Source organism: Saccostrea echinata, unplaced genomic scaffold, assembly GCF_033153115.1.
Source record: "Saccostrea echinata isolate AGI-Se365-2 ecotype Australia unplaced genomic scaffold, CSIRO_AGI_Sech_v1 ptg000010l, whole genome shotgun sequence".
In the NCBI taxonomy this organism is placed as follows: Eukaryota; Metazoa; Mollusca; class Bivalvia; order Ostreida; family Ostreidae; genus Saccostrea; species Saccostrea echinata.
In genome coordinates this window covers 8,748,455-8,774,094 of record NW_026889759.1, presented here as the reverse complement: position 1 = coordinate 8,774,094, position 25,640 = coordinate 8,748,455, and the positions used below count along the sequence as shown (strand labels likewise).

General features: G+C 32.6%; 2 protein-coding genes and 1 long non-coding RNA gene across 4 annotated transcripts; 2 read left to right on the top strand and 1 right to left on the bottom strand.

Moving 5' to 3' along the window:
- The first annotated feature begins 11 nt into the window (after positions 1-11).
- LOC133184316 (histone-arginine methyltransferase METTL23-like) lies at positions 12-3,674 on the top strand. The gene is made up of 5 exons (XM_061319338.1): positions 12-135; positions 2,179-2,283; positions 2,582-2,819; positions 2,950-3,034; positions 3,130-3,674. Exons 1-5 carry the CDS (start codon positions 61-63, stop codon positions 3,287-3,289), a joined length of 663 nt encoding a protein of 220 aa, XP_061175322.1. The 5' UTR covers positions 12-60; the 3' UTR covers positions 3,290-3,674.
- A 1,683-nt stretch (positions 3,675-5,357) lies between these two features.
- On the bottom strand, positions 5,358-19,138 carry LOC133184315 (isovaleryl-CoA dehydrogenase, mitochondrial-like). Of its 2 annotated transcripts, none has more exons than XM_061319337.1 (12): positions 18,948-19,138; positions 17,528-17,617; positions 17,305-17,356; positions 17,041-17,210; positions 16,344-16,437; positions 16,050-16,183; positions 15,798-15,894; positions 14,151-14,244; positions 7,011-7,092; positions 6,575-6,679; positions 6,225-6,297; positions 5,358-6,101 (listed from the first exon to the last, which is right to left on the bottom strand). In XM_061319337.1, exons 1-12 carry the CDS (start codon positions 19,083-19,085, stop codon positions 5,968-5,970), a joined length of 1,263 nt encoding a protein of 420 aa, XP_061175321.1. In that variant the 5' UTR covers positions 19,086-19,138; the 3' UTR covers positions 5,358-5,967. The 2 variants fall into 2 exon arrangements, with proteins under 2 accessions (XP_061175321.1, XP_061175320.1); XM_061319336.1 differs by lacking the exon at positions 14,151-14,244 and adding an exon at positions 8,271-8,364 and having other exon boundaries at positions 18,948-19,135.
- On the top strand, positions 10,255-11,206 carry LOC133184695 (uncharacterized). Its single transcript, XR_009720848.1, has 3 exons — positions 10,255-10,302; positions 10,935-11,003; positions 11,132-11,206. It is a non-coding gene; the product is annotated as an uncharacterized LOC133184695 (long non-coding RNA).
- Positions 19,139-25,640: the final 6,502 nt, after the last annotated feature.

Sequence of the window (25,640 nt, the reverse complement as noted above, 5' to 3'; positions counted from 1 at the left end):
CCAATCAAAATCGCGGTGCCATGAAAGTCGGGTTAGTTGTAAACAAAACCACATGGATTGATGGAATGCTCTGAGAGAAAGTTTATGTTTGAAGACAATAACAGTAAAGAAAGTGAAATAATAACCATTACAGAGGTTAAGATATGTTTATTTAACATTTTTTAAATTTAGGTAGTCGATAGCATGGTTATTGTACATACAGATGCATCAATCATTTTTATGTTACACCAGGAACCTATATACTATACTTAGTATATAGGTCCCTGGTTACACAAAGTACTTTACTGGCAAATTTCAACTCCTCAAGGAATTACACCATCCAGAGTTAGAAAACATGTGATCAGATCCAATTTAAAGTATTGGATACCTTTTTTAATTGATTATAGCTGTCTGCAGTACGTGTTTTTCTTCATTTGAGAAGCCAATAAATTATGTTGAAGACTTTTGAAATTACATGTGTATTAAATCCAGAAGTCTTCCCTTCAGTCTCGCTTTAACCCAACATGACATACTATGGGTATACTGAAATGCCCATTAAAAATTACCCTAAGCTTGTCAGTCAGATTAAAGGATATGAATTATAAGGCCTGTGATTGCAATTGTAACTATCCAAGCGGTCACCGTTGCTTAACTTGCCTGAAATCAAGGGAGACTATACCGCATCACCAGGAAAGCTAGCTCACTAGTGAGGCAGTACAATTCTGTCCCCTAAGCTCAGAAGTTATCTTTAAATTTTTCTGCAACTGCATGTGTATAGCCTTGATTCTGTAACAGTTGAAAGTGGCTATGCATTGTATATAGTGAGGCCAGCTCCTACTAGCACTAGCTAGTGGGTTAACCCTTTAGCTCAGTTGGTAGAGGGTTGGATTTTAAATCTGAGGGTTGTAGGTTTGAGCCACAGTGTGGACACCCCTAGCTAATCGGTCATATTGGAGCCCAACTACAAAACCCACATGGTGAGTGGTGTTTATAGAGTCTCGTGTGCGAGATTTCTCAGGGGTTACCGGTAAGAAATCTCAAGAAAAAGAAGGGGGAAGTGTAACAGTTGAAAGTGGCTATGCGTTGTATATAGTGAGGCCACACTCCTACTATCACTAGCTAGTGGGTTAACCCTTTAGCTCAGTTGGTAGAGCGTTGGATTTTTAATCTGAGGGTTGTAGGTTTGAGGCACAGTGTGGCTAATCAGTCATAATTCTAAGGTATTCAATGTACAATGACCATAATTTGTACTCATAAATGAATGGTCCAATATTTTTTAATTATGGTAGCATTTTGAAGGTTGTCCAATTAGTTGCACCTTGAATTTTACATTGAAGTGAAGTCTATGGACAGTGCATTGTATGTTATCAAGATATTGTTAAACGTAATTTGAACTTCATACAAATCTCTTGGTGAAAATATGCATATTAAACTCTCTCTTTATTAAAATATGAAATAAAATGAATCATTTTCTACAGATATTTTGACAAAATGAAAATTTTCTTCTTTTCATCAAGGGCAGATAACTCTTTAAAAAAATGGTCACCTATCTCATGTGAATTTGGTTGATTTCACTAATAAGTTCATCATCATTATCTAGCAAAACATATATATGTAACTTGTTTAAAATGATTAAAAATTGTTCAATATCCCTTCATTGTACATTGAATACCTTAATGAAGTAAATAACAGATACATGTACTTAATTCATACTTATAGTAGAAGAATATGACTTGACCTTGAACCAAAATCATTTAGACAAGGTCAGGGCCACATGGATTGAAAGTGAAAATGTTTTGCTTGGCTCTTTATACTATTGAACTTAGAAGTCATTTTTACTATAAGTTCAGTATACATAATGAAGGACATATCATGGCCATCAATCAGGGTCATTAAAAATGTTCAGGACACAAGGATGTTGTAATTCTTGTTCAGGACATAGATGTAATAAACATTGAAACCCATTCTTGGCACAAAAGGAGTGGATGGTCACGTTTTATGAAACTGATTCAGGGTCATTTGGGCGGGGTCATTATGAAAATTCCTGCCAGGATTTTATATGAATTAAAAATTCTGTTTACAACGGTATTATGGTCTGGAGCATTCATGTTTGTCATTCTGTAAAAAAGGTAGAAATATCACACATGTACATGTCCGAGTGACTTAATCAGGTCTTTTTCTGTTAATTACGTACCACAGGTGCTTCAACCAAGCTATGGTTTATATGTCTGGCCCTCTGCTCCAGTCCTTGCTCAGTACATATGGTTCAATAGAAATAGGATCAAAGGGAGGAATATTCTAGAGGTAATTAAGTAATATAAGATCCAAATATATCTCTTAGGGTATTTCAATTATTATTACTGCGTAGTACATGTAATTAGGTTCAATAATAATAAATTTGTATATTTGTATTTAGGACCCATTATACAAATGATATTTATATATAGTGTTGCTTTTACAGTTTTGTCTTTTCATTGGAAATTTTGAGCCTACCTATACTGGATATGTAGAGTTATATATACAAAATGTATATCTAAACTTTAATTACTCAGACATTTTACATTCATCTCTTAATACATTTTATTTTGTCCTTTATGTTAAGCTTGGGTCAGGAACATCACTACCCGGGATCTTAGCAGCAAAATGTGGAGGTCATGTCACACTGAGTGATAGTGAAGACATTCCACATTGCTTGGAGAACTGCAGAAAATCATGTCAGGCCAACGGACTGCAGAATATTCCAGTTATAGGATTAACCTGGGGCAAATTCAACAATGCTCTACTTGATTTGTCACCTGTTGACATAATTCTAGGATCTGACTGCTTTTATGACTCCAAAGGTAAGAGAATACCTAGCTCCTCTCTCAGATTTATCAAGCTCATACATGTATATTCAATATTATATATGAGAAATTATCAAAGACTATGCGAAGTTAGGGAGTAAACTGATCTGTTTTTATTTTTCTACAGACTTTGAAAACATAATCGTAACCGTGAGTTACTTGATCAAAAAGAACATTAATGCAGAATTTTGGTGCACATATCAAGAGAGAAGGTAAGTAAAAAGAAAAAAAGTGAAATCTATACATGGTATGGTTGTAATTATCTAATCAATAAATGTATTTGAATCATTTTCAATTTTTCGTGTAGTTCAAACAGGACAATAGATGTACTGCTATTGAAATGGGGACTTGAGTGTGAATCAGTTAGCTTGGATTCTTTTGATGCAGACAGCCCTTCATTATGTGGATCCAGTCTACCAGGGAACCATACAATCCACATGTTTATCATCAGAGCCAATAAGAGATGAGCTGCAAAATAATGGGACCTTGGGGTTATTTCTATGGTGACTGATGAAAGGATGCCATATCCTCCTTCTTGAATTGCTGGTGATTGAATAAAAATATAAACATTGCAGTTGATATATATTGAAAATGAAAATTCTCATGATTATTGACAGTGTCATCAAGCTAAGTTGTTTTTCGTATAAGCATGTTGGTATAAACAAAGATTTTATGAATCTTTATTATTGAAAGATCTCAAATGACCATACATAACACCTTCCAATAAATGGATGAAAGTTGCTGAATGACTAGATATTCTGTATTTCTACATTATGTTCTGTCAATGCTGACATGATTTTGATTCTCAATAAAGTGAGGATTGTTGATGCAGCCAAGCTGCATTTCATTAGACTATTTGTTTCTCCTCAATGAGATATACCAGAATCAGAGAAGAACAAGAGTCCAGTGAGTTTTGAGATTCATCTGAATACCACAAGCATTTTAACAAATGCTTTTGGAATTGAGCCAATCTTGATAGAGGGCTCATTGTTCACTTAGTTTGTATACCAGGTGTACAGAATAAAAAAAAAATGAACAGATTTACATGGTAATGCTTTTCCAATGTAAGAGTAATTTAGCCCAATCCTAGGCCCTGCACCCAGGCACACTACTCATTATAATCATGCAACTTGAAAAGAATGTACCTTGCTTTAGTTTGTATTAATCTTTAAAACAAATTTGAAAGAAGGACAAGTTTTAATAAAAATATATCTTGAATAATTTCTTTGACACTGAGCTTAAGTAAAATGAAAAATAGTGAGGTCAAGGTTATAGGGAAGGTCAAGGTTAGAAAAATATGCTTTCACTAAAATGTAGTGCTCAGTGTATTAATTTATATAACAAAGAGTATTTGTGAAACACTGATGCCCCCATACGGCAGCTCATAGCAAAGGCTAAAGTTTCTAAAATGCATGTCAAACTCCAAGATTAAGGTCAAGAGATCAAAAATGTTGGTACCCAAAGAAAGGCTGTGTCCCAAGAAATATACCTGTGAAATATTGAATGCTCTAGCACCAACTGTCCAAAAGTTATTGCCAAGGTTACAGTTTTTCTAAAGTAGGCCAAATTTCAAGCCAAAGGTCAAAGAGTCAAAATTAATGGTGCCCAATAAAAGTGCTTGATACAAGGAATATACATGTTTAATATAAAAACCCTAGCTCCAACCATTCGAAAGTTATGACCAAGGTTAAGGTTTTTCAAAAGTAGGTCAAACTCCAAGGCCAAGGTCAAAAATACTTAAACTCAAGGAAAAGTCTTATCACAAGGAATACACATGTGGCGTATGAAAGCCCTAGCACCAACCATTCAAAAGTTATGGTCAAGGTTTAAGTTTGGTAAAATTTTGCAAAAGTGAGTCAAACTCCAAGGTCAAGGTCAAGAAGTCAAATATGTTGGTACCCAAGGGAAAGTCTTGTCTTAAGGAATACACATGTGGAATATGAAAGCCATAGCTCCAACCAAGCAAAAGTTATGAGCAAGGTTAAAGTTTTTGTGGACAAAGAGAGTAACAGACAGAGGGATGGACAGAATAAAAACTGTATGCCCCTGAATCTTCTATTATGGGGGCATAAAAAAATCTTTGAAAATGGAGCTAAACAGTTTAATGGATGGATAGACAGACAGAAGATGAAGGACAAATTCTGTATTCATGGCAGGGCATTAAAAAGATTTCAAATAAATGACTGATTTATCCCCATCCTGAACCCTGCAACCAAGGTTCTGAAATTTAAAATGATGTGTAGAGGACTCGTTGTTCATTTACTTTGCCTGCTAGGTGCTTTTCCTTCATATGACTAACTTAGCCTCATCCTTAGGCCTGAACCCTTCATCCAGGGTTGTGAATTTCAAAATTTTGGAAGAGGGATCATTATAATAGAATTTTGCCAGCTATATATTCAACAGTTGAAAGATTTTAAGACTGCATTAAATTTGATGGTGTTGGCCCCTGTCCTGAGACCCCAGAGGCTGGTACATGTACCAAAAAATTATTTTTCTTCCATTAAATCGATGATTGACTCACAAGACATAAAAAAATTAACTTTAGATTTTTTTATTTTATCAACAAATTTTTCTGAGACACACACAACAATCTGTGAAATTATATTTAATCAATTACATCAAAATTATAGACATGATTGCAGCATCATTAACCTGAGATATGTATAAAATGATAAGAAATGCAGTGTTGTACCAATCTGGGATATCTGTGCACAAATATGCAGCTATGAAAATAATTTACAATGGATGTTAGAGACATCAATCAGTACCTAAATATTTGTACTGATCTAATTAGGCACTGAATACTGTATACAGGGTTATTTTCGCCCTTTTACACTTGCAAATAATTTTGCCCTGTTTTAAATTCACTCAGTTATGGTTCCGTTTAAGAAATAATACTATGTCCTTTGAATTAGCCCCATTTTAAATTCACCCACTTGTGAGTAGGGTGAAAGGGGCGAAGATAAAATGGGGGTGAAAATTTCCCTGTATACAGTACATGCTTCATATTCCAATAGCTGTACACAAGAGGAGACAACTCTCCATACTTATGAATGCAGAATTTGATGACAATGCCTGTTTTCACACAAGTAAAATATCATCAGGATCACAGACTTAAGCTTTTGTTTTGCTAGGACATGCCTGATTATTTGTAGAAGGCATTAATAGCTCGTCCAATGATTAACCTTCGGACTTCACTGGTTCCGGCCCCGATCTCATAAAGCTTGGCATCTCTAAGGAATCGCCCAGTAGGATAGTCATTAATGTAGCCATTTCCACCTGAAATAACATGTTTTTATATGTTTATAAAGAGATATTTTCTACAGAAACTAGCACTAACACACCTCCTTTGTTTGAAGTATTTAGAAATTCTGCTTGTCCATGGCAACACTTATAACCTACCCAGTATTTGGATGGCATCCAAGGCCATTTGTGTAGCTGCCTCAGCTGTATATAGAATTACCGCTGCACAATCCTATAAATGATAGGTTCAAGATGATAAAGATTATAACAAATGCTTATATGCAATATTTACTTGGGAAATATTCTGGTAGTAACTCCAAGAGTATGTAATACATGTATAGACATTTTATACTCACAAAATGTTAAGTAAATTGGTTTTCATCTTTAATCTTTAATTATCATTTAAAGGTTAGTTACAAATTTTGTATCTGATTTAAATCATATCATTTGTTTAGTAAATACCGTATTTTTTGTAATTTTTTATACAACAAATTAAAGAGTAAACTTACATTGTTCTGCCTTTCTCCTCGATCCAGGGAGCGAGCCACATTGTAAACATATGAACGTGAGACATTCAATGTAGTGTACATATCTGCCATTTTTGCCTGTATCATCTGTAGTAAAATGGATTCAATTATCCTTATATGTAAGACTAATTATTATCAATTTTCAATATTACATGATGCACATTCTGAAGAAATACTTTTCTTCCATGTGGTTTTAATTTATGCTATGTACAATACATGGTCACAATTTTCCACGGAAATTTGTCCTGGGGTACTTAAGTACTTTTAAGGCATATAGTGAGAATCTAAGAAATCTGCATAATTTTCTACACACGGATTGAACAGAACTTGTGATTCTGCTGAATTATGACCCCATGGGAAAAAAGTTTATTTTACAGTATACGAATTATCAACATTAAGGTAATGAATTGTGATGTACCTGAAATTTTCCAATCTTTTCCCCAAAAGCTTCTCTTTGGTGAGCATATGCAAAAGCAACATCACAGCATGCTTGCATTATCCTGCAATTAACTTAAAATTAATACAAGAGTAAAGCACTTCCAATTTATATACAAACTTTATGGGATAATGGTATATTTTGTACACAAGCTTGTATTAACTTTGTTTTGTGCAGTATAGTTAGATAAACACTCTTGTACAGTTACATCTTTATTGGATTTGTAACAACAACAACAAAACAACAACAACAACAATAAGAGGCCCATGGGCCTTAATGCTCACCTGAGGAACTTTAGCCCTGCTGTTATTTGGAAGATTTTTGTATTCCCATGAAAAATTGTGACCCCATATTATGACCCACCCTAACTCTAAAGGGTCAACATGGTGATGTTTCAATATCAATATGAATAATATGGCCTTGCAGATATGGAGAAGAAAATTCTTTTCCTATATACATGCATTATATAAAAGTTACAAAATATAAAAATCTCTAACCCAGGGTTCATAATTTGAAGAAAAAAAATAATCCACACAACTTGGGAATATTTGCAAAGGAATGGTTCTTTTGTGAATCTTGAGAAGAATTTTATTTTTTTTCCCATGAAAAACTTTGATCCACTATTATGGCCCCACCCTACCTCTGAACGCCATGATTTGAACAATTTAGAATCTACACTACCTCTGGAAACTGGTACTTGTATTAAATTTGATTTTTTCTGATTCACTGACAGTATGTTTCACCTTTTCTGGCCCATTGGTTTTTGAGATGAGGATTTTTTAATGATCCCACCCTATTTTTGCCTTTTCTTGATTATCTCCCTTTGGAAAGGGACTTGGCCCTTCATTTGAAAAATTTAAAATCTTCTTTATCCAAGGATGCTTTGTGCCTACTCTTGTTATAATTGGCCGTGGTTCTTGAGAAGAAGTCAAAAATGTGAAAAGTTTACAGACTGATAGACAGAAGGACAGATGTACAGACAGATGGACAATGTGATTCCTATAGGGCTCCCACATTTTCATGCTCAGCCCTTAAAAAGCCTTTGAAAATTCAGCAATTTGTTTTGTTTTCAATTTAATTGCAATTTCGCATACATGCTTGTACATTGTTTTGTTTCAGTGGTGTTTGCTTACTCCTTCAGTGGCTCTATTTTCATCTCTGACCTGACTTATTATGACAGTATTCAATTCAAACTTACCTGAATTTTCTGCACTCTGAGGATTTTGTAAGACTGTTACCTACCCAACTGGTCCTGCAGCTAGAACTAATCGCTCTATATCCAAGCCACTCATCAGGACATACACTCCTTTATTCTTTTCTCCCAACATATTCTCAGCTTAAGAAGGAAAGGATAAGGATATACTTCTAAATAACTAGCTCTAATGGCTCATGACCAATTCTCAAACAGGATGCTACAATTTCCCATATCAAAAAATAATACATAAAAGTATATTTTTAATATATTTTTAATACAATCATTTTCGTATTGTTTAAAATTAATACAGAAAAAATATATTTTTTTTGTATCACCAAAAAATAGGTAGATTATTTTTGTATTAAAATCTGACTTTGATTTTTTACAGGGTATTATTTTTGTATTTTTTGGGACTTAGATTATTTTCAGTATATCATTTTTGTATTTTTGTGGACTTAGTTTTTTTCAAGTGTATTTTTTCTGTATTAAAATTGAACTTAGTAATTTTACAGAAAATTACATACAGTTAATCTGTATTATTTTTGTATTAAAATTGAACTTAGTAATTTTACAGAAAATTACATACAGTTAGTCTGTATTATTTTTGTATTAAATTTGGACTTAATAATTTTTCAAAAAATACTATACAGTCAGTATGTATTTTTTTTTATATTTATTTTGGACTTAGTGTTTTCTTTTACTGAAATTTGTATTTCTTTGAACTTAGTAAAATTTACAGAATGTCCTTGCAATAAGTCTGTTGGAATTAATATTTTTTTTCTCAGATTTTATTAATTAAGACCACTGCTGTAAAAGGTTGCTTTTATACTATTCACATTAAATTTAATGGCTATTTAGAACAGAAAACTTCAGTAGTTTAAATTTGTTAACTAAACAATTTCATTTTTAAAACATGTCTTTACTAGGTGTGAAATTGTCATTTGGAAAGGGATAGATACGTCTAAGGGGACACCTGTGCTGTACATGATACTTGTAAACACGCGGTAAATTTTGAAGCTTCAGAGTTTCAGACTCTTTTGTGTTGAAAATTTTACAGCGTGTTTACAACCAAGTGTTTACAACTATCGCCAACAGCACAGGTGGCCACCTGCAGGCTAACAATAGACGAGTACATGTTATACTACTCAAAGAAATAATATGATTTACCCGTGAAAACACATCCCAACAAAAAAAAAAAACAACAACAACATGGGGAGTTCCACTAATTACAGTACCTACGATGTTTTCTTGACTATACAACTCAATTTAGTATACGTTATATTTAATTCAGTACGTATTACAATTACATGGAATAGAACTATTTAATTATCCGCCTTTAAAAAAAAAAATTAAATAAGAAATTATTACGAAAGAATTTCATGAAATAATATAGAAAATGTTGTGAAATTGGTGTACAGGATAGTTGTTCAACATTATTTCAATCTCTGGTACCGTACGTATGAGTTAAGTTGTCCGTCAAAAAGGCTATATCTTATGTATCTCCCGCTCGTTTTGATCATTATATTTGAACTTTATGGTCTACTTCACAGGTCAACTTGAATATAAAAATGGCTGCTCTCAGCGGAAATGATGACCGGAAATAACAATGTTTCGTAATCGGTAAATTCCGTATGGAATAAAAGAATGATTCTGATGATTAGATTGAACATCGTTTTTTTTCTAACATAATTTTAGGTTTGTTCACTTGATTCAAGATATTTAAAACCATGTAAATATGTTTTCTCTAACTGTTCCGATCTCAACATCGGTAATTTTCGTATATATGACACAATATGATTGGTCAGATTTTAAAACTCTTCCGTACTGTTCTCTGATTGGTCAACAATATTTCACCCACGCCATTTTGAAAATTCTTCCCGGGACGTGTTGAGAAAGCTGGAGGTGATTTTGAATAAACTAGCATTTGCTCGCGAGTAAAATGGATCGAAAAACAGAAGTTCAGCATAATCATGGTAAACAGGATCATATATATGAACCAAGGAAAGCGAATACATAAGGAGACTGACGTTTTTTAGGCATCGTATCAGGACTTTTCTGGTGTAAACAACGACAGTTGCGGTAAGATTATGTATATTTTAGCACATTAAAGTTTCAGTTTTTTAAATAATATCTTAGTACAAAGATAGAGGATCAAAGAATGCCCTTTTTTACCCATTTTGTAGTATTGTAGAAAGATAAAATAGTACGGTTATTGGCCATGTGGGGAACAAGGGTTTTTGTGATAAATTCTGATTGGGGAGGTAGGGGTGGAAGATAGGGGTAATTTTCAAGCTTTCGGCTTCCTAGTTCTAATTCATTCCAATTTTTTCAAGTTTACCAGAGACGAATTATTTATTTTCCCTTCAAAAACAATTCTGTAATTTGTATAAACTCAAATTTTTTTCGGGGGGGGGGGGGGGGGGGGGTAGGTTGGGTTCGGGGAGGGGGCAGTTTATTTAAATAACATTGGGGCACACATTTTGTTTACTTTTTCAACATTGACAAGGACAGATTGTTTATTACAAATATTTTTTTAAAAATATTTTATAAATCAGTCCCCCCCTTTTCTTATCCAGATTGTCAAATCAAATGGTTGTCCCCTAAGAAACCCCAGATTAAAGAAAAGTAATTTCAATGGTACAATTGTATGGAATTTGGTGAACTCTGCTGGATCTTTTGGAATTTCAATTTATAATTATTGTTAATTTTAGTCAGCAGAACATTGAAGAAAAGCTGATTAGTCATGGAGGAAGAAGATCCCTCTCAAGAAAGTATTGCAGGTGTGTGAGCTAAACAAATTCTATAGAGAATTATTTTGGATGTGAAAATGTGTGTTTTGTTGAGGTAATGGTTCATTAAATTTTATTATTGATTTTATTATTATATCATTCTGTTCTATATTTCACAGTGATGAAGTCAGATGAGATGACAGGTTGTGTGATTTGAAGATGGACTTCTGCAACAAAGTAAACACTCCTCTACCTTTTTCCATACAAAAGCAGAGAGAAGATTGAAACATTTGGTAAAAGTACAAAGAAAACAGGATTAGTTTAACTTGTGAAAAAGATCAAGACTATTGAAGAGCAGATTATATGTAAAAAGAAAGACTACAATTGGTAGCTGAATCAGTAGCCTGGCCACATTTATTACTTTTTAATTAGCTATTTGTACATTAAAAGTAATCTGACTGAGTTACTCAAATTATTATTTAAAAAATATTTCAAATAAATAGAAGATTTTTGAATAACAATCAATAGATGCTGTTAAGAACCTCGATCTGACCAACCCCTTTTCTTCAAATAACAATTTTTTGCCCATGATAATTTTTGTAGTTTTTAAAACTGTTTTGTATTATTTTAAGCATTTAAATGTATTTTTTGTCTATCATTCTTGTACTTTTTTGATATTTTTGAAATACAATCCTTCATGCTGAGAAAAATACAAAAACAATACATATTAATACAAAATTAATACATTCTATATTTTTTTCATACTTTTTTGTGTACTGTATTATTTTCATATTTTATATCTTTTTTGTATTTTTAATTGTTCCAGATGAAAAAATACAAAAATAATATATGTGATACAAAATTAATATATTTTATATTTTTTTTGTATTTTAATTCTTAAAGGTGAAAAAATACAAAAATAATATATGCTAATACAAAATTAATACATTCTGTATTTTTTCTATACTTTTCTATGGACTGTATTATTTTTATACTTTGGAGAGGAAAATAGAGAAATAATACAAAAGTACAAAAACAATACATTTTTACAGGTCATGTGTATCATTTCTGTATTATTTCGAAAAAATAAAGTATATTAAAAATATATTTTTCTGTGTTTGGCTTTTAGAAAGTCTATTATTTTTGACCTAAATTGGAACCAAGATTTAGAGGGTTCCAAATTTGGTCATTAAAAATATACTTTTTTTGTATTATTTTAGTATTTTTTTCTTGTATTATTTTTGTATTCATTTTCGATATGGGTTGTGACAGCACGAATAATTTGGTAAAAAAAAAAAACAAACTTTTTCTGCTAGGTTTATACAAAGATATAGAGCACTGCAGAAATTTACAATAGTCTTGCTATAATAGCTCTAAAAACAGTGATTTGCTTTTTTCCAATATGCATCCTTTTCTTTTACGATGTTTGGAAAAATAATTTGCCTTCTTTACTGTGAACCAACTATTATTCGTCTCATCTTTTTATTTGGGATTTGTCAGTTTGAAATCAATCCGCAATGATTTAATTTTCGTGACTGAGGAAACATTCTTCACAAATTCCGAGCAAAATAAATTGTTGGTGGTGATTAATATTTGAGAGTTAAAGTAGGTAGCAAAACTCGCTGATATTTCTCGCACGCGAAAAAAAAGTTGGTTTACAGTATATCCTTTTCATTACATATAAATGATTGTTATGTACTGAGAAATTAATCAGAAAAAAATTCCGTTTTTCAAATGTCAAAAATTTGGTATTGTACATGTAAAATTTTTTTGGAAATTATTGTGGAAATAGCACTTGCCTCATGTACATCAGATAAAAAAAAACTTTTAAAAAATTGCAGAATAAATGAACTTTCAAAAAAAAAATGTTTGCAAATTTGTCAAAGTGTTTTGGCAATTTCTATCATACTCAAAGGCAGATGTAAAAATTGTCCAAGAATTGGTTATGAGCCAACATCAGGGAATGATTTCAGTGCACAAAATATGGGAAAGGAGTGTCAGCTATTAATTGCCCATGATGAGATGCATGACCAGTGTTTTCCATGTCAGGTGACAAGCAGTTCTAAGAAAAAGATATCTTGAATTTGTAAACTAATTTTTGTTTTTTCTGGGTTTTTTGGCACAGGAAGAAACAGAGATGGTTCTAGACAAAGTGAGGGAATTCCCTAAATCTTACATATCTTACAAATGAAGTCAGAAATAATTTATAACACTAGAATTTTATTTTTCTCCCTTGATATCATCATTTTTACCGTATATACTAGCCTATAAGTCGGTCCGCCTATAAGTCGCTGGTGTTTTTTAAGCTTAAATTAAAGGGATTGACCAACTGAAATACCAATCTTTTTATAACTCGCCTATAAGTTGGATAAAGAGTTTTGGACCAAAGTTTAACTCCCAAAAAAACGACTTATAGACGAGTATATACGGTAGACAGTGTTTCTTTTTTCTAGGCTCTTTGAAATGCTTAAATACAGAAACCTAGAGGGAATCTTTCCAAAATTCATGTGATACTTTATTTTTTATTAGGTTTGATATCTGAGGATGGCAGACAGGTGGAATAATTTTGATAAAAAGTAGCCAATGTACTTGGCCATGAGATATAAATGTTTGTGACAGATAAAATTAAGAAACTTTTTTGCAAAAGGAAAAACTGATTCTATTACACATGATTCAAAGTTACCAATTTTCCTCCATTTTGTTTCTTCATATTTCAGAAATTTGCAAGCCTCTTTACTTAAGATGGTTTAAAAAATTTGAAACTTGAGTTGGAAGAAAACTAGTATGTAACTTGCAGAGATGTAACCTTAATATCTTTCTTATTAATATTGATACTTTCTAAACTCTCAATAACCAACAACTCCATTTAACATCATTAATGTAACTGTTGGTATTTTCCACTCATTATATGCCTGTGGTTTGTTCTTCACTAAACTTTATGCAGGTTTTTAATTAGCATAATATGACAGTATAGATAAATATTCTCCAGTTGCTGAATCCTCACCCGATCGGCCCTGTTGCCACAACAGCTCATTCTATATCCAAACCAGACATTAGAACGTAAACACCTTTATTTTCTGCACCAAGTTTATTCTCCACTGAAACCAGAAATGACTAATAAAATACAAATTCAAATATCCGAGTATGTACACCCTACCTTCTGGACATGTATGGGCTCAAAGAGAAAATGAGGCTCACCCTATAGGGCCTGCAGAACCCAGAGTCCTTTCAATGTCCAACCCCGACATTAATATGTATACTCCATGACCTTTCTTCCCCAACATATTGTCCACTGAAAACATTCCATGTGACTCTTTCTAGTCAACTCATGATTACTTTTACAGAAAATTATCTTAAACAAGAGGCCCAAGGGCCTTAACGGTCACCTGAGTATAATACAACAATTTAGAGGATCCATTGAGTATAAAATGAACTGAAAGGTGAAGCTTTGTTGCCCAAAAGCAAGAAAAATAGGGTGATCAGGATCAACAAAATAATTAGTCTAGTGTTCATTAACAGTTCATAAATTAGGTTCTGATCTGTTCCCCATTTATCACTAACACCATGCAGTATATTAACAAACTACCAGTATCACTGCTTCTGTACTATTTTAATTCCTTGTTGAAATCTCTTACATTGGACTCTCTTGGTCTTTGATAGGCATTGAATAAGACAAGTTAGTTTTGTCTCATTTTTATTCATCTATTACTTACAAGTCTACCTGATCATAAAAAAACTATGAAAGTACTTTTTGTATTATACGATAAAAAATCTTGCATAATTCTCTTATTCTATTAACCTTTCAAGTACATTATTTACATTGACTAATTATCAAAAGTAAATGGCAAAGGGGAATAACTCCTCTCAGTAGAATACAAATTAATAGAGCCCTGGCCAGGACCAGAACACTTGACAAAATGGTCCAGATGTTCAAAAATCTATATTAAAACTTTTACTCTTTTTGCCTCTGATATGCCCAGGTGCAGAGAAGATTTTCAAAGAAATAATGCATTTTTCACTACAGATTCACTATATTATCAATAGAGCCCCCCCCCCCCCCCTGTCCCCACCAAGAAACACCAGAGCCTCTCACCCTGGGACCAGAAGTTTGCTCATCAAACATGTAAGTAATCACTTTGTTTATCTGATTAATACTAAGGAGCAGACAGGATTATTTAACAGAATTAATGCATTTTCACTATATAATCAATAGAGCCCGGCCCTAACACCAGAACCCCTGACCCTGGAGCCATCAATTTCACAATTTTGGCAGACACACTCTTGCTCATCATAACTATATATTTGGTTAGTTTATTTAATACCCAGGCGTAAAGAAGAAGATTTTTAAAGATTGCATTAATTTTGGTGGTTTTAGCCCCACCCCTCAGGCCCCACGGGGGCAGGGACCATGAAATTCACAATTTTTGTTCCCCTTCACCCATAGATGCTTTATGCCAAATTTGGTTGAAATTGGTTAAGTGGTTTCAGAGAAGAAGCTAAAAATGTTCAAATGTTAACGCACGTCGCACGACGACAGACGAAAACAGATAGCAATAGGTCACCTGAGTGACCCAGGTGACCTAAAAAGCAAACATACTGATCGGAGTCAAAATATGAAAATGGGGCAAAAACTGTAAATTACAAATGCCATTACATGTACTACATATGCGTGCATCAGTAATGTATGAATGAATGTTAAAACAAATGACATGAACAAAATATGTTGTTATTTTGAGATGACAAATTGATAAGTATAAGTGAATATGTTTGGACTTCAAATAGTGTAATTCTTGTATCAGTACTATTTTTTAGAGAGGAAATTCTGTAAATGGAGAAAGCACTGACCTGGTACTTTACAGTCTTCAAAGATTAGCTCTGAAGTATTGGAGCCTCTCATTCCTAACTTGTCTAACTTAAGACCTGTACTAAAGCCTGGCATGCCCTACAATACAAAAAGTACCGAAAAACTAACAATTTTATCTGTATAATATTTACTTGTACATTTTGTATCAGCGATTAGAGTGAGTTCAACAATCACATAATCTTTAAAGTGTTATAGAAAAAAATAGAACAATTTCAGTGATTCCATCTGACTACCTTTTCAATAATAAAGGCTGTAATTCCATGCTGAGGAGCTGCAGTTGAGTCTGTTTTGGCATACACAATTAAAGTATCTGCATCTGGACCATTGGTAATCCAAAACTTACTCCCATTTAACACATAATAATCTCCTGAAAAAATCAACATTGTGTACATGTGTTTTATCATTTTTTTATTTTTCATTTTTTAAATAATTTTCTGAAGTTTTGGTAAACAATAAATGGATCTCATAACTATCTAACATGTACTCATTACAATAAAATATAAATGTCCTTTCTTGTGATGTTTTACCCTTTTTCTCTGCTTTCAGTTTCATTGATACAACATCGGAGCCAGCACCAGGTTCACTCATAGCCAGAGCTCCCACTTTTTCCCCTGAGATCAACTGTAATAGAAATAAAATATCAACAGAAATGCTAACAGGAAATATAGTCACTGAACACAAAAATTATCTGATTGCACTCAAATCATTGCCCCTTGTCATGTTTTCAGTACTAATGGCATTAAACCAAGGGGTTCTTTTTGATTTAACATATCTCCTGGAGACATGCAAATGAAATTCTTGGAGATTGTGTACTTATACTTAAGAAATTCATGTGGATATTATACCCTTACAAAACATTTAGATGCTCATGGGATTCAGAGTCAGATCACTTTTATATACCATAGATTGGGAAATTAACACAATGGTTTCAATTTCACAATGTTCATGATTTATCATTTTTCCATGAAATTAAACCCATCATGAATTAGGTTATTAGTTCACACAAAAAAGTATCTGTCACAAGGCACACTCTTATATTGTGAAATTAAAATTGGTACTCTTGCAATAAACAGTGAAAGTTTAGCAATCTGGAATTAAAGCCACTTACAGTATGTGAATAAGATGATCATAAAATATTCTCTGATTCACCAATTTACATGTAGCTGGTATAAAAAAAAATTCCTATTTATACATGTATTCGTCACTGACTAAAGAGTCTTTTACCTGGGGTAAATATTTTTCTTTTTGTGCCTCACTGCCATTTCTGACCAGCTGGTTCACACACAAATTAGAGTGAGCCCCATAACTCAGTGCTACGGCAGCTGAAAATCGACTCATCTCCTCCATCACCAAACAATGATCTAAATACGTCCCTTCTGTTCCTCCATACTCAGCTACAAAATAAAAATGACTTAAATGTAACAAACGTGCATCCAGCTGAACTATACTCCATGTTCATATTGACCTTGACATTTGCCTGGTACTTACAAGGTGCTGTGATTCCCATCAAACCAAGTTCCCCACATTTCAGCCAAAAATCCTGCAAAATACATGCACACGTATTATGAATTATATTATTCAAATTGCAATCTTAACATTTTCAGTGCTGGAATAAAGATTCTTTCTTGTCTTAAGTACCTGAATATTAAATAAAATATAATGATAAAGTGTACAAAAAAGAAAACTTATTATCAAGTAAATAGTACCGTACTTTCATATCTTTGAACTCATTGGTTTTGTCGATCTCATCAGCTTTGGGAGCGAGTTCTTTTTCACAGAACTGGAAGACGGTCTGTCTTAGCTGAAAAAAATCAATTTAATATATTTTTTTATCAAAGAGATTAGGCAAATACAATTCTGTAACAGCATATTTCATTTTTTTTTTTTTTTGAAAACCTGTGTTTGTGATCAAAAGAGGTTCAATTAGTGAAAAAATGTCCTTTGATGTAAATGCTTTGCTGCACTATCAAGAATTTATAGAAAAATACTACTTTGCACAGATTTTCTTCAGCAATCAATTTGTATATACAGTCAAACCTCCTTATCTCGAACTCGTTGGGATCAAGAAAAAACTTCGAGATAACTGAGGATTCGAGATATCGAGAGTAAAATACTTAAAGAATAAGCAGTTGGACTTCCAAATCACTTTGACATATCCATGCTCGAGATATCACTGTTTGAGATATCGAAGCTCAACTGTATATGGAATTTATACATTTACCTCCTAGCCATTTCCTTCTTAATTCATTCACCTGATGTGAAGTTACATTTTTTATACTGTGAATCCAATAAGCTTTCCCTCTAAAATTAACCTTACATGACGGTTGTATGTTTTTCAATTGACCTCTGAATTCTATTTACATTGCAATGTAGATCTACCTTTTGCTCATATAGCGCACTTTCAAATAAATATTCCCAACTTCCATATTATCAACTTTAAAAATTCTTTTGATATTTGTGCTACCTAATGCATGCCTTCAAATCCATTTTTTTTTTTTGTGCAAAAAGAATTCTCTGTAACTTCTTTCAAAACTACCAGGACACTTTCACATGTTATTATAATGCTCATCTTTATCAGAAAAAAACACATGGAGATATACTTTCCTCAATATCAGAAAAATTTATCAATTAATGAATAAAATATTTAAGTGTATCATAGCAGAAAATAGGTTCTTGTAAGAATGTTACAGATGTACTAAAGTGTTTAATTTTACTAATTCCAGTGGCCCTAGGATCGACATATCAAAAAGACAAATCACCAGACAAATGGACACAGAAAATAGGTAAATAAGGCAATAATCAACACCCCATAATAAGCCCATCTGGAGATACCCAACAACATAGCCATTTTTAAAAAAAAAAAAAAAATAGGCACTGATCGTTCAAACTGTATTAGAGGCGATTGTTGTTTTACAAAACATTGTTACTATAATTCAAAATTTTTAAAATGTTTTGGAAAAGATAAGTTTACCAAGGTAGGAATCTTTCTTTTAATTAAAATCAGTCAGAAATTTTAAGAAAACTTAGATTTATTATCACTTTACTTAAATAAAAAAAAAATGTTGTTGAAAAAGTGAATAAAAAACAGTTGAAGACTTTGACCTTGGATTGAATATTTTAAAATGGTTCACCTGTTTCTGTTCTGATGTTAATCCAAACAGGGAATCGTTGACAGGGAAGTAAGAGGAGCATCTTACTGTCCTTAATAGTGGTGATTTACGTTGGAAAAGTGGCTTTGATAAAATAGAAAGAAGCCTTCGTGTTGACATTATGAAAATGCTCTTCAATTCCTGAAGCTAGTTTTGGTCCATCTCTACTTTCACTTTTACTTTAGGCGATGGAACATGGATGGATACATCATACAGCAATACACAACTCACAGCCACAGGAAGAGAATAATCGTATTTTAAGTGTGAATTATTATTTTGTTTTTCAACGAAAAAGACTTTAAGATAAACACTAACACATAAACTGTCAAGAACTGAAAGGTTGTTTTCAGAATACTGAAAATGAGTGTGACTAAAATGGGTAGTAAAACCCGGGCCGGGCCGGGAATTTCGAAACTGAAAACCGGGTTTTTGACAATTACGGAATGAATACTTATTCTTTCTTAATGAAATTTAAGGACATAATTCATAACAATAAAATTTGCCTTCGCTGAAAATTTTAATTCAAAATATTGTGTTTTTCAATGATAATCACCGATCGTCCTTTTCCTGGTGACTAAAATGGGTAGCAAGCCCGGTTTACACTTTTTGATGTTTCATACTTAATTTCGATAACTTATTTGCAATTATGTCTGTTGGATCGTTGAAATTGAACTTAAACTACTAAAAACATCTAACTATTGTATTAATATATCCTGATTATTAAAAATATACGCATTTTTTGAATACCTGGGACTGGCCAAAACCGGACACGTTTACCCGGGACGAACCTTTAATTTCCGGAATGCTGACGAGAGGATGTTAGCTATCACTTACGTGACATTGCCCAGCCCAAACCACGCGGAGGTATCCTCATTTGAGCCTAATGTATACCCACCCCCCTCCTTTTGAAATATATATAACATCTACATGCATCAAACATTAAAAAAGAATACATAAACCGTTCTTATTGTATAAATACAACACCCTACCAGGGTCCAGACTCGGTTTACATTTCATCCGACTTTAAATAAAGCACTAATGTTTTATGCTATACTAATTAAAAAATAAGAGTAAAAACAAAGACAGGTTTTTAATATTTTTATTTCATTTCATGTTTCTAAGCACTATATTCACATAGTTACTAGCAAACCGTTCTTATTGTATTACTACAACGCCCTACCAAGGCACAGACTCGGTTTACAAGTAAATTTAAGAAGCACTAGTGAATACTGTTTTGTGATATTCCCATTAAAAACACACAAAAAAACACAAACAATTCATTCCTCATATTTTTATTAATTCAGTTAGCACACGATGGGCAAATGAAGATGAGACTCTCTTTTGGATCCTGGATTCCAACACAGCGTAGATGATACCATTGTCCACAAGATGGATTTTCACAGACAATCATGTCATCATACACATTTGGAAGGCTACACCGTGCTGCACAGTCCATACTGATCTTCTGAATATTTTCTCGCTTCTTTGTCAAACTCAGGCGTTTCTTCTGTTTTTGCTTTTTAGGGAATTCCTCAAATTTTTTCTCTTCCAAGCATTTTATTAAATGATCCCTCATTTTCCCTATGTCATACTGTATCGGTTGGTCCTTGATGTCTTTTGCAATGCAAAAATCTGTTATATTGGCAATTGCAAAGACGCCACAGTCAATACCATTTGTTTGTTGTTGCACATCCAAGATGGACACATTCAAAGTTTTTTCTCCTCTTCCATACAACTTCCCAAGCTGTAACTGGGTTGATTGTGATATATAATCTCTCTTCTTATTGCAACTGTCCAAAATCATAACTTTATCGCTTTCATTCATTTGCAAACTAGCAATCCAGTGCTGATAACCAGTGTGGTGAATTTGAGCTACAGGAGCTTTCTCTGGTGACATCTGTAATTTGTACTCCCAGTTTCCTTCTTTTATAATTGGGGCATATCCAGTGTGTTGGAATCCATTAATCTGAGGAAACTGTTGCTTCAGGATGGTTTGTGCAAAGTTTATTACATCACTACACAGCATGGAATTATTCTGAATGTCATTTTTGTGTTTGATGGTAAGAATGTTTTTGCCATTTTCTATCCAATTTTCCGCATCTGGATTTTCCCTTATTTCAGTGCTTGTCTCTTCCTTTTCTGTGTTTAAAAAATTCTCGTCCTCAAATTTTATTGTTACATCTTTGTCACATGGTCTTGGTTTTTTGGTGCCTGCTTTTTTGTTTACCCTTTTCCTGTTGTTCCTTCGCAGCTGTGTCAGATTGTATATCCATTTTTCCTCGATATTTTCCTCTCCGATACTCATTTTTACTGCCATGATGTGGTAGCAAGTGCCGACGGATGGACATTGGCATTTTTCTGGAAACAAAGAAACGCTATAATTATCCCCATTAGGGTGAATTAAAAAAAAATGACCAAACGCATATTTATCAACCCAAACTAAAAATACAGGCAATAAAAATAGACTTCTACGTCTCAGCATATGTCTTTAGATAGTGTCTAAATACCTGCCAAATATCTCGTTGATATCTCAATTAACAAAAAAGTTATGCCCAAAAATGATGCTAAAATTGTCAGGAGTGCAACACCTTTTTGTGACATTTTGAAATTTCAATATTTTTTGGAGATCTGTGAAATAAAAAACAATGCTTCATGTTGAAAATAAAGACTTTCCTGATAATATTCAAAGTATTGAGCTTTAAATGTGGACTGTCATAACTTTTGTTTAATCAAGTTGTGGTCATGACTGATGTTTAAAAAAATGTTATACCATGTCAGGAGTGCAACAGAAAAAATGTAGTGTTGCCAAAAAAACATCAATTGTAAAATTCTGATAGAAAATTAAGACAAAAAAGAATTTTGGAAGTGTAAAATAATAACTGATATACATTTTAAAACGTAAAAATGTTATATAAATCACAAGCAGCATTAATGAGAGTCAAGTATATGTGCATACCCAAAAATGTCAGGAGTGCAACATTTGATGTTTTGCTCCCAAGCATGAAAAAACTATTATCATTATATGATTTTCTGATTTTTATTTTGGAAAATAAAGACACAAAGAGCATTTTTACCAAATAGATTTATCAATTACAGGATCTGTCTGTGCTTCAGATCTATATTTCTATGGTCAGGAGTGCAACACATTTTTTTAAAGATTCAAGTTGTGTGTCGAAAAGACTTCTATTCATGCTTAGAGGTATCCATTAATTAATAATGATCTTTTTGTATAATTTAATGCTAAATTATTGATAGTTTTATTATTAAAATCCATCCTTTTTCAATTTTATCAATTCAGATGTGTTTTTTTCTTTTTTGTGATTTTTTTAATGAACGTTAAAAATAAACACACTAAAACATTGTCATTAAATTCAAGTAATTCCTCCTCAACTTCACTGAAACAACAGAATAAGTTCTTATGTAATTTTCACTTCACAATTCTACTTTAAAGGCCCCAATGCTTTTGGTCAGGAGTGCAACAAATATGTTAGAATTATAAATCATCCACCAAGAATAAAAATAAAGAAAAAATGATGAGTACAATTTTTCTGGTGGGTTACTGTGTTTGTCCTCTAAAGGAAAATATGCTTTAAAATATATTTTATCTTCTAAATATTCATTTAAGCTAGTTTTTTGGCATAAAATAGGGTATAATTCCAGATAAAATGTGAATTTTAAATACTTTCATCTGTTTTAATTATGAAGTATTGGACTATAAGTATTGCACAATTTCATTACCACTTGATGTTGCCAACACTTTATGAATTTTTGTGTTCTATGGTTTTAATTTTAAACTTTACTGCAGTCAGGAGTGCAACAAAACTGCTTCATAATTACCGATGCTTTTTAACTATCTTTACTAAAAAATAAGTTGAAAAAAAAATGCTTGATACTATTTGATGTTCAAAACACTATGTCTATCAACAAATTACAGAAATTTTACAGTCAATTCAGGGAATAGTTTTCATCATTTCACATATATTTTAAATAAAATTTATATATATTACACTTTGCAAATAATCATGTTTTAAGGTCTTCAAAATATGAAAAACCTTCTGTAAACGATGAAAAATATCAACACAACAAATTGATTTACAAAGTAAGAGTGGGTTATTGTGTGTTATAATTTTTAAAACAATGTTAAATAAAATACATATCAGATGTCAGGAGTGCAACACAATAATGTAACATAGGGTCACTTCAAAATCTAGTATTTTTTGTAAGAGAACTCGTATATAACAATTCTTTTTTGGCTTAGTTTTAAAGAATTGACTTGAACAGACAAAAAAGTGAATTTTGGGGAATTTTATTGCTTCATATTTTTTTCATATTAAAACTTTTCAAACCAGAATTGAAAAAATAATGTAAAATAACAATCAAAAAGCCAATTTTTTGTCACATGTACAAGAGAAGATACTCATTCAAGGTCTAGATTTAATCATTTATACCCCTTTTACCATTTTGAAGCATAAAAAACTATAATTTCTTGTGATTATGTATTTTAGAAAGTCTTTTAAGGTGTCATGATATTTTATTTTTTCAAAAGAAATTTTACTCTTAAAAATTCTGAAACTATTTAATCCAATTATCTATTCTATTGCCACTTCAGGATTTTAAACTAGAATGCATTTGCAATATGATGATATAAGTGAAAAATATGTTATAAGTAGTTGAATTTTGCCAAAAAAATTCAGTTTGGTGGTCATTTTTTTTGAATTCACCCATTAGAACCTTTCACCACAAAAGATCCTGCTTCTGGTACATGGAATACCCTTTTGTCTTTCACAGCAGCCATTGCCAAGGACCTTTGGGTCGTACTCTGTTGCTCTTTCTCGTCAATAATAGTGGCATTATTTGGCAGATCTCTCTCTTGGTCTTTCTCTTCTTCAACTTCCTTAACATTCTCAACCAACTTTCCTTTCACAAGGTCCACAATTTTCTCTGGGGCACAAACATCATTTGGGAAGGCTACATCGCACTTATCAACAGCAGCACCTGAGTGAATGTTTTTTAGTCTGTAATTTCCTATACCACAAAGTCCTCTCATTGTCTCGTAAACATAAAACTTTTGCAAATAATTAAAGGCTAACACTGTAGCATCTAATGGAGCTTGTTTCCATTGCATCATCCTCTTAATGACTGCATTCATGCTTTCTGACATGTTGTTGGTCACACCGGAATAAGGGTCATAAACCTTGTGTTCTTCCAGAACCCATTTTGACGAATGCTGAATTACGTCCTCGTGTAGTTTGCCATTGTAATAATCCAGAAAAGGTTTGCTCCAGTACTGCGATACTTCCTCTAACTTTTCGTTGTAGTTTTCTTCATTTTCTGTCTGTAGCAATTCCTTCAAGTTGTTGATATAGACAAGTTGGTCGTCACTATTGCCACCATGCTGTTTGATCCAGTGTTTGGCATCACTATATATGTGGTTCCAGCAATGTAGTAGGGTTGCATTTGGAGTAACTCCAAATCCTCATTCAGTCTGTAATCTCTGAATCTCAAAAGCAATCCTTTTTCTTGATATAACCCCCTTATCCAAGTTTTGCACTCTTATACATTATTCGTTTTCATATACTGATACTCTTGTACGTAGTCAACTACTTTGTCCTTCTGTAATTCCTCTCAATAAAAATAGCATCTCCTTTCTTTGTAATACCTGGCTGGGAGTTAGGACGTGCAATGGGTGAAAACTTCATATAGCATATACAGCTGTATTGCAGTTATCCCCGATGTCCAGCATTATCTCCTCCCAGAAGCTCCCGAAGGAACTCAGACACAGATATGAAAGGAGATGTGTGGTGTTGAAAAATGAAGTAGACATGTACTTAGTTGTCACCGTTAGGTATCCATACATGTTATACTATACCTGAATCAAATTAATATGCTGTGTGTGTGTTTTTTTTTTATTTATTTATTTATTTTTTTTAAATTTTATTGAAAAAATTAATCAATAACAGCTAGTAGTTTTGTTTGGTACACAGCATATTAATTCAATGTGTCCAGTGCGATGAGTTGAAAGTCAACATAAATTGATATTTCATATTTTATTTGAACAAAAAATAAACCTGCATACCTATTCATTTGAGATTCGTGAGAATCTAAGTGCGCTAATGTGTGTACATCACACGAAGGCCGGTACTAAAGTATTGAAACATCAGTTGCTACTGATGTTATATATAGGAAATCTTAAAATAACTCATCCAATTAAAAATAATTTGTTAAATGAATTCACTTTCATCTTGATAGAAATTAAACGATGAACACAAACTCAGAATATTAAATTTAATTACAATTCCCAGTTAATACATGTATACCAAGCCAGCTGTGCAGATATTATCATATTTACTGATAATAACTTTATGAATCTTAATTAATACCCGTGTTCCAAGCCAGCTGTGCTGACATTAAGCTGCTTATTAATTTCAAATTAATACCTGAATACCAAGGTAATTGTGCAGAAAAACTTGTCAATGTTATAAAATGTAAATTGACTGTTGCGTATTTTTATTCAATTTTTTTATTTTCCTATTTTATTTTCTTATGTATATAGGTAAGTGACTATAAAAAATATACCTTCTTTTCTCTGCACCCGGGTTTCTTGCAATAATTCGGAATTTTTCAGTTTGTCCCGGGCAAACGCGTCCGGTTTTGACCTGTCCCGGGTCTATAAAT

Excerpts from the sequence above, each read along its gene's own strand:
- LOC133184315 (XM_061319337.1), bottom strand. The coding sequence starts at position 19,085 with ATGTCAACACGAAGGCTTCTTTCTATTTTATCAAAGCCACTTTTCCAA. Across the intron at positions 17,357-17,527 it reads ATGAGTTCAAAGATATGAAA|GATTTTTGGCTGAAATGTGG; the intron begins GTACGGTACTAT and ends TGTATTTTGCAG. Across the intron at positions 6,298-6,574 it reads GAGGAGAAAGGCAGAACAAT|GATTGTGCAGCGGTAATTCT; the intron begins GTAAGTTTACTC and ends TATCATTTATAG.
- LOC133184316 (XM_061319338.1), top strand. The coding sequence starts at position 61 with ATGGAATGCTCTGAGAGAAAGTTTATGTTTGAAGACAATAACAGTAAA. Across the intron at positions 136-2,178 it reads AAATAATAACCATTACAGAG|GTGCTTCAACCAAGCTATGG; the intron begins GTTAAGATATGT and ends TACGTACCACAG. Across the intron at positions 2,820-2,949 it reads CTGCTTTTATGACTCCAAAG|ACTTTGAAAACATAATCGTA; the intron begins GTAAGAGAATAC and ends ATTTTTCTACAG.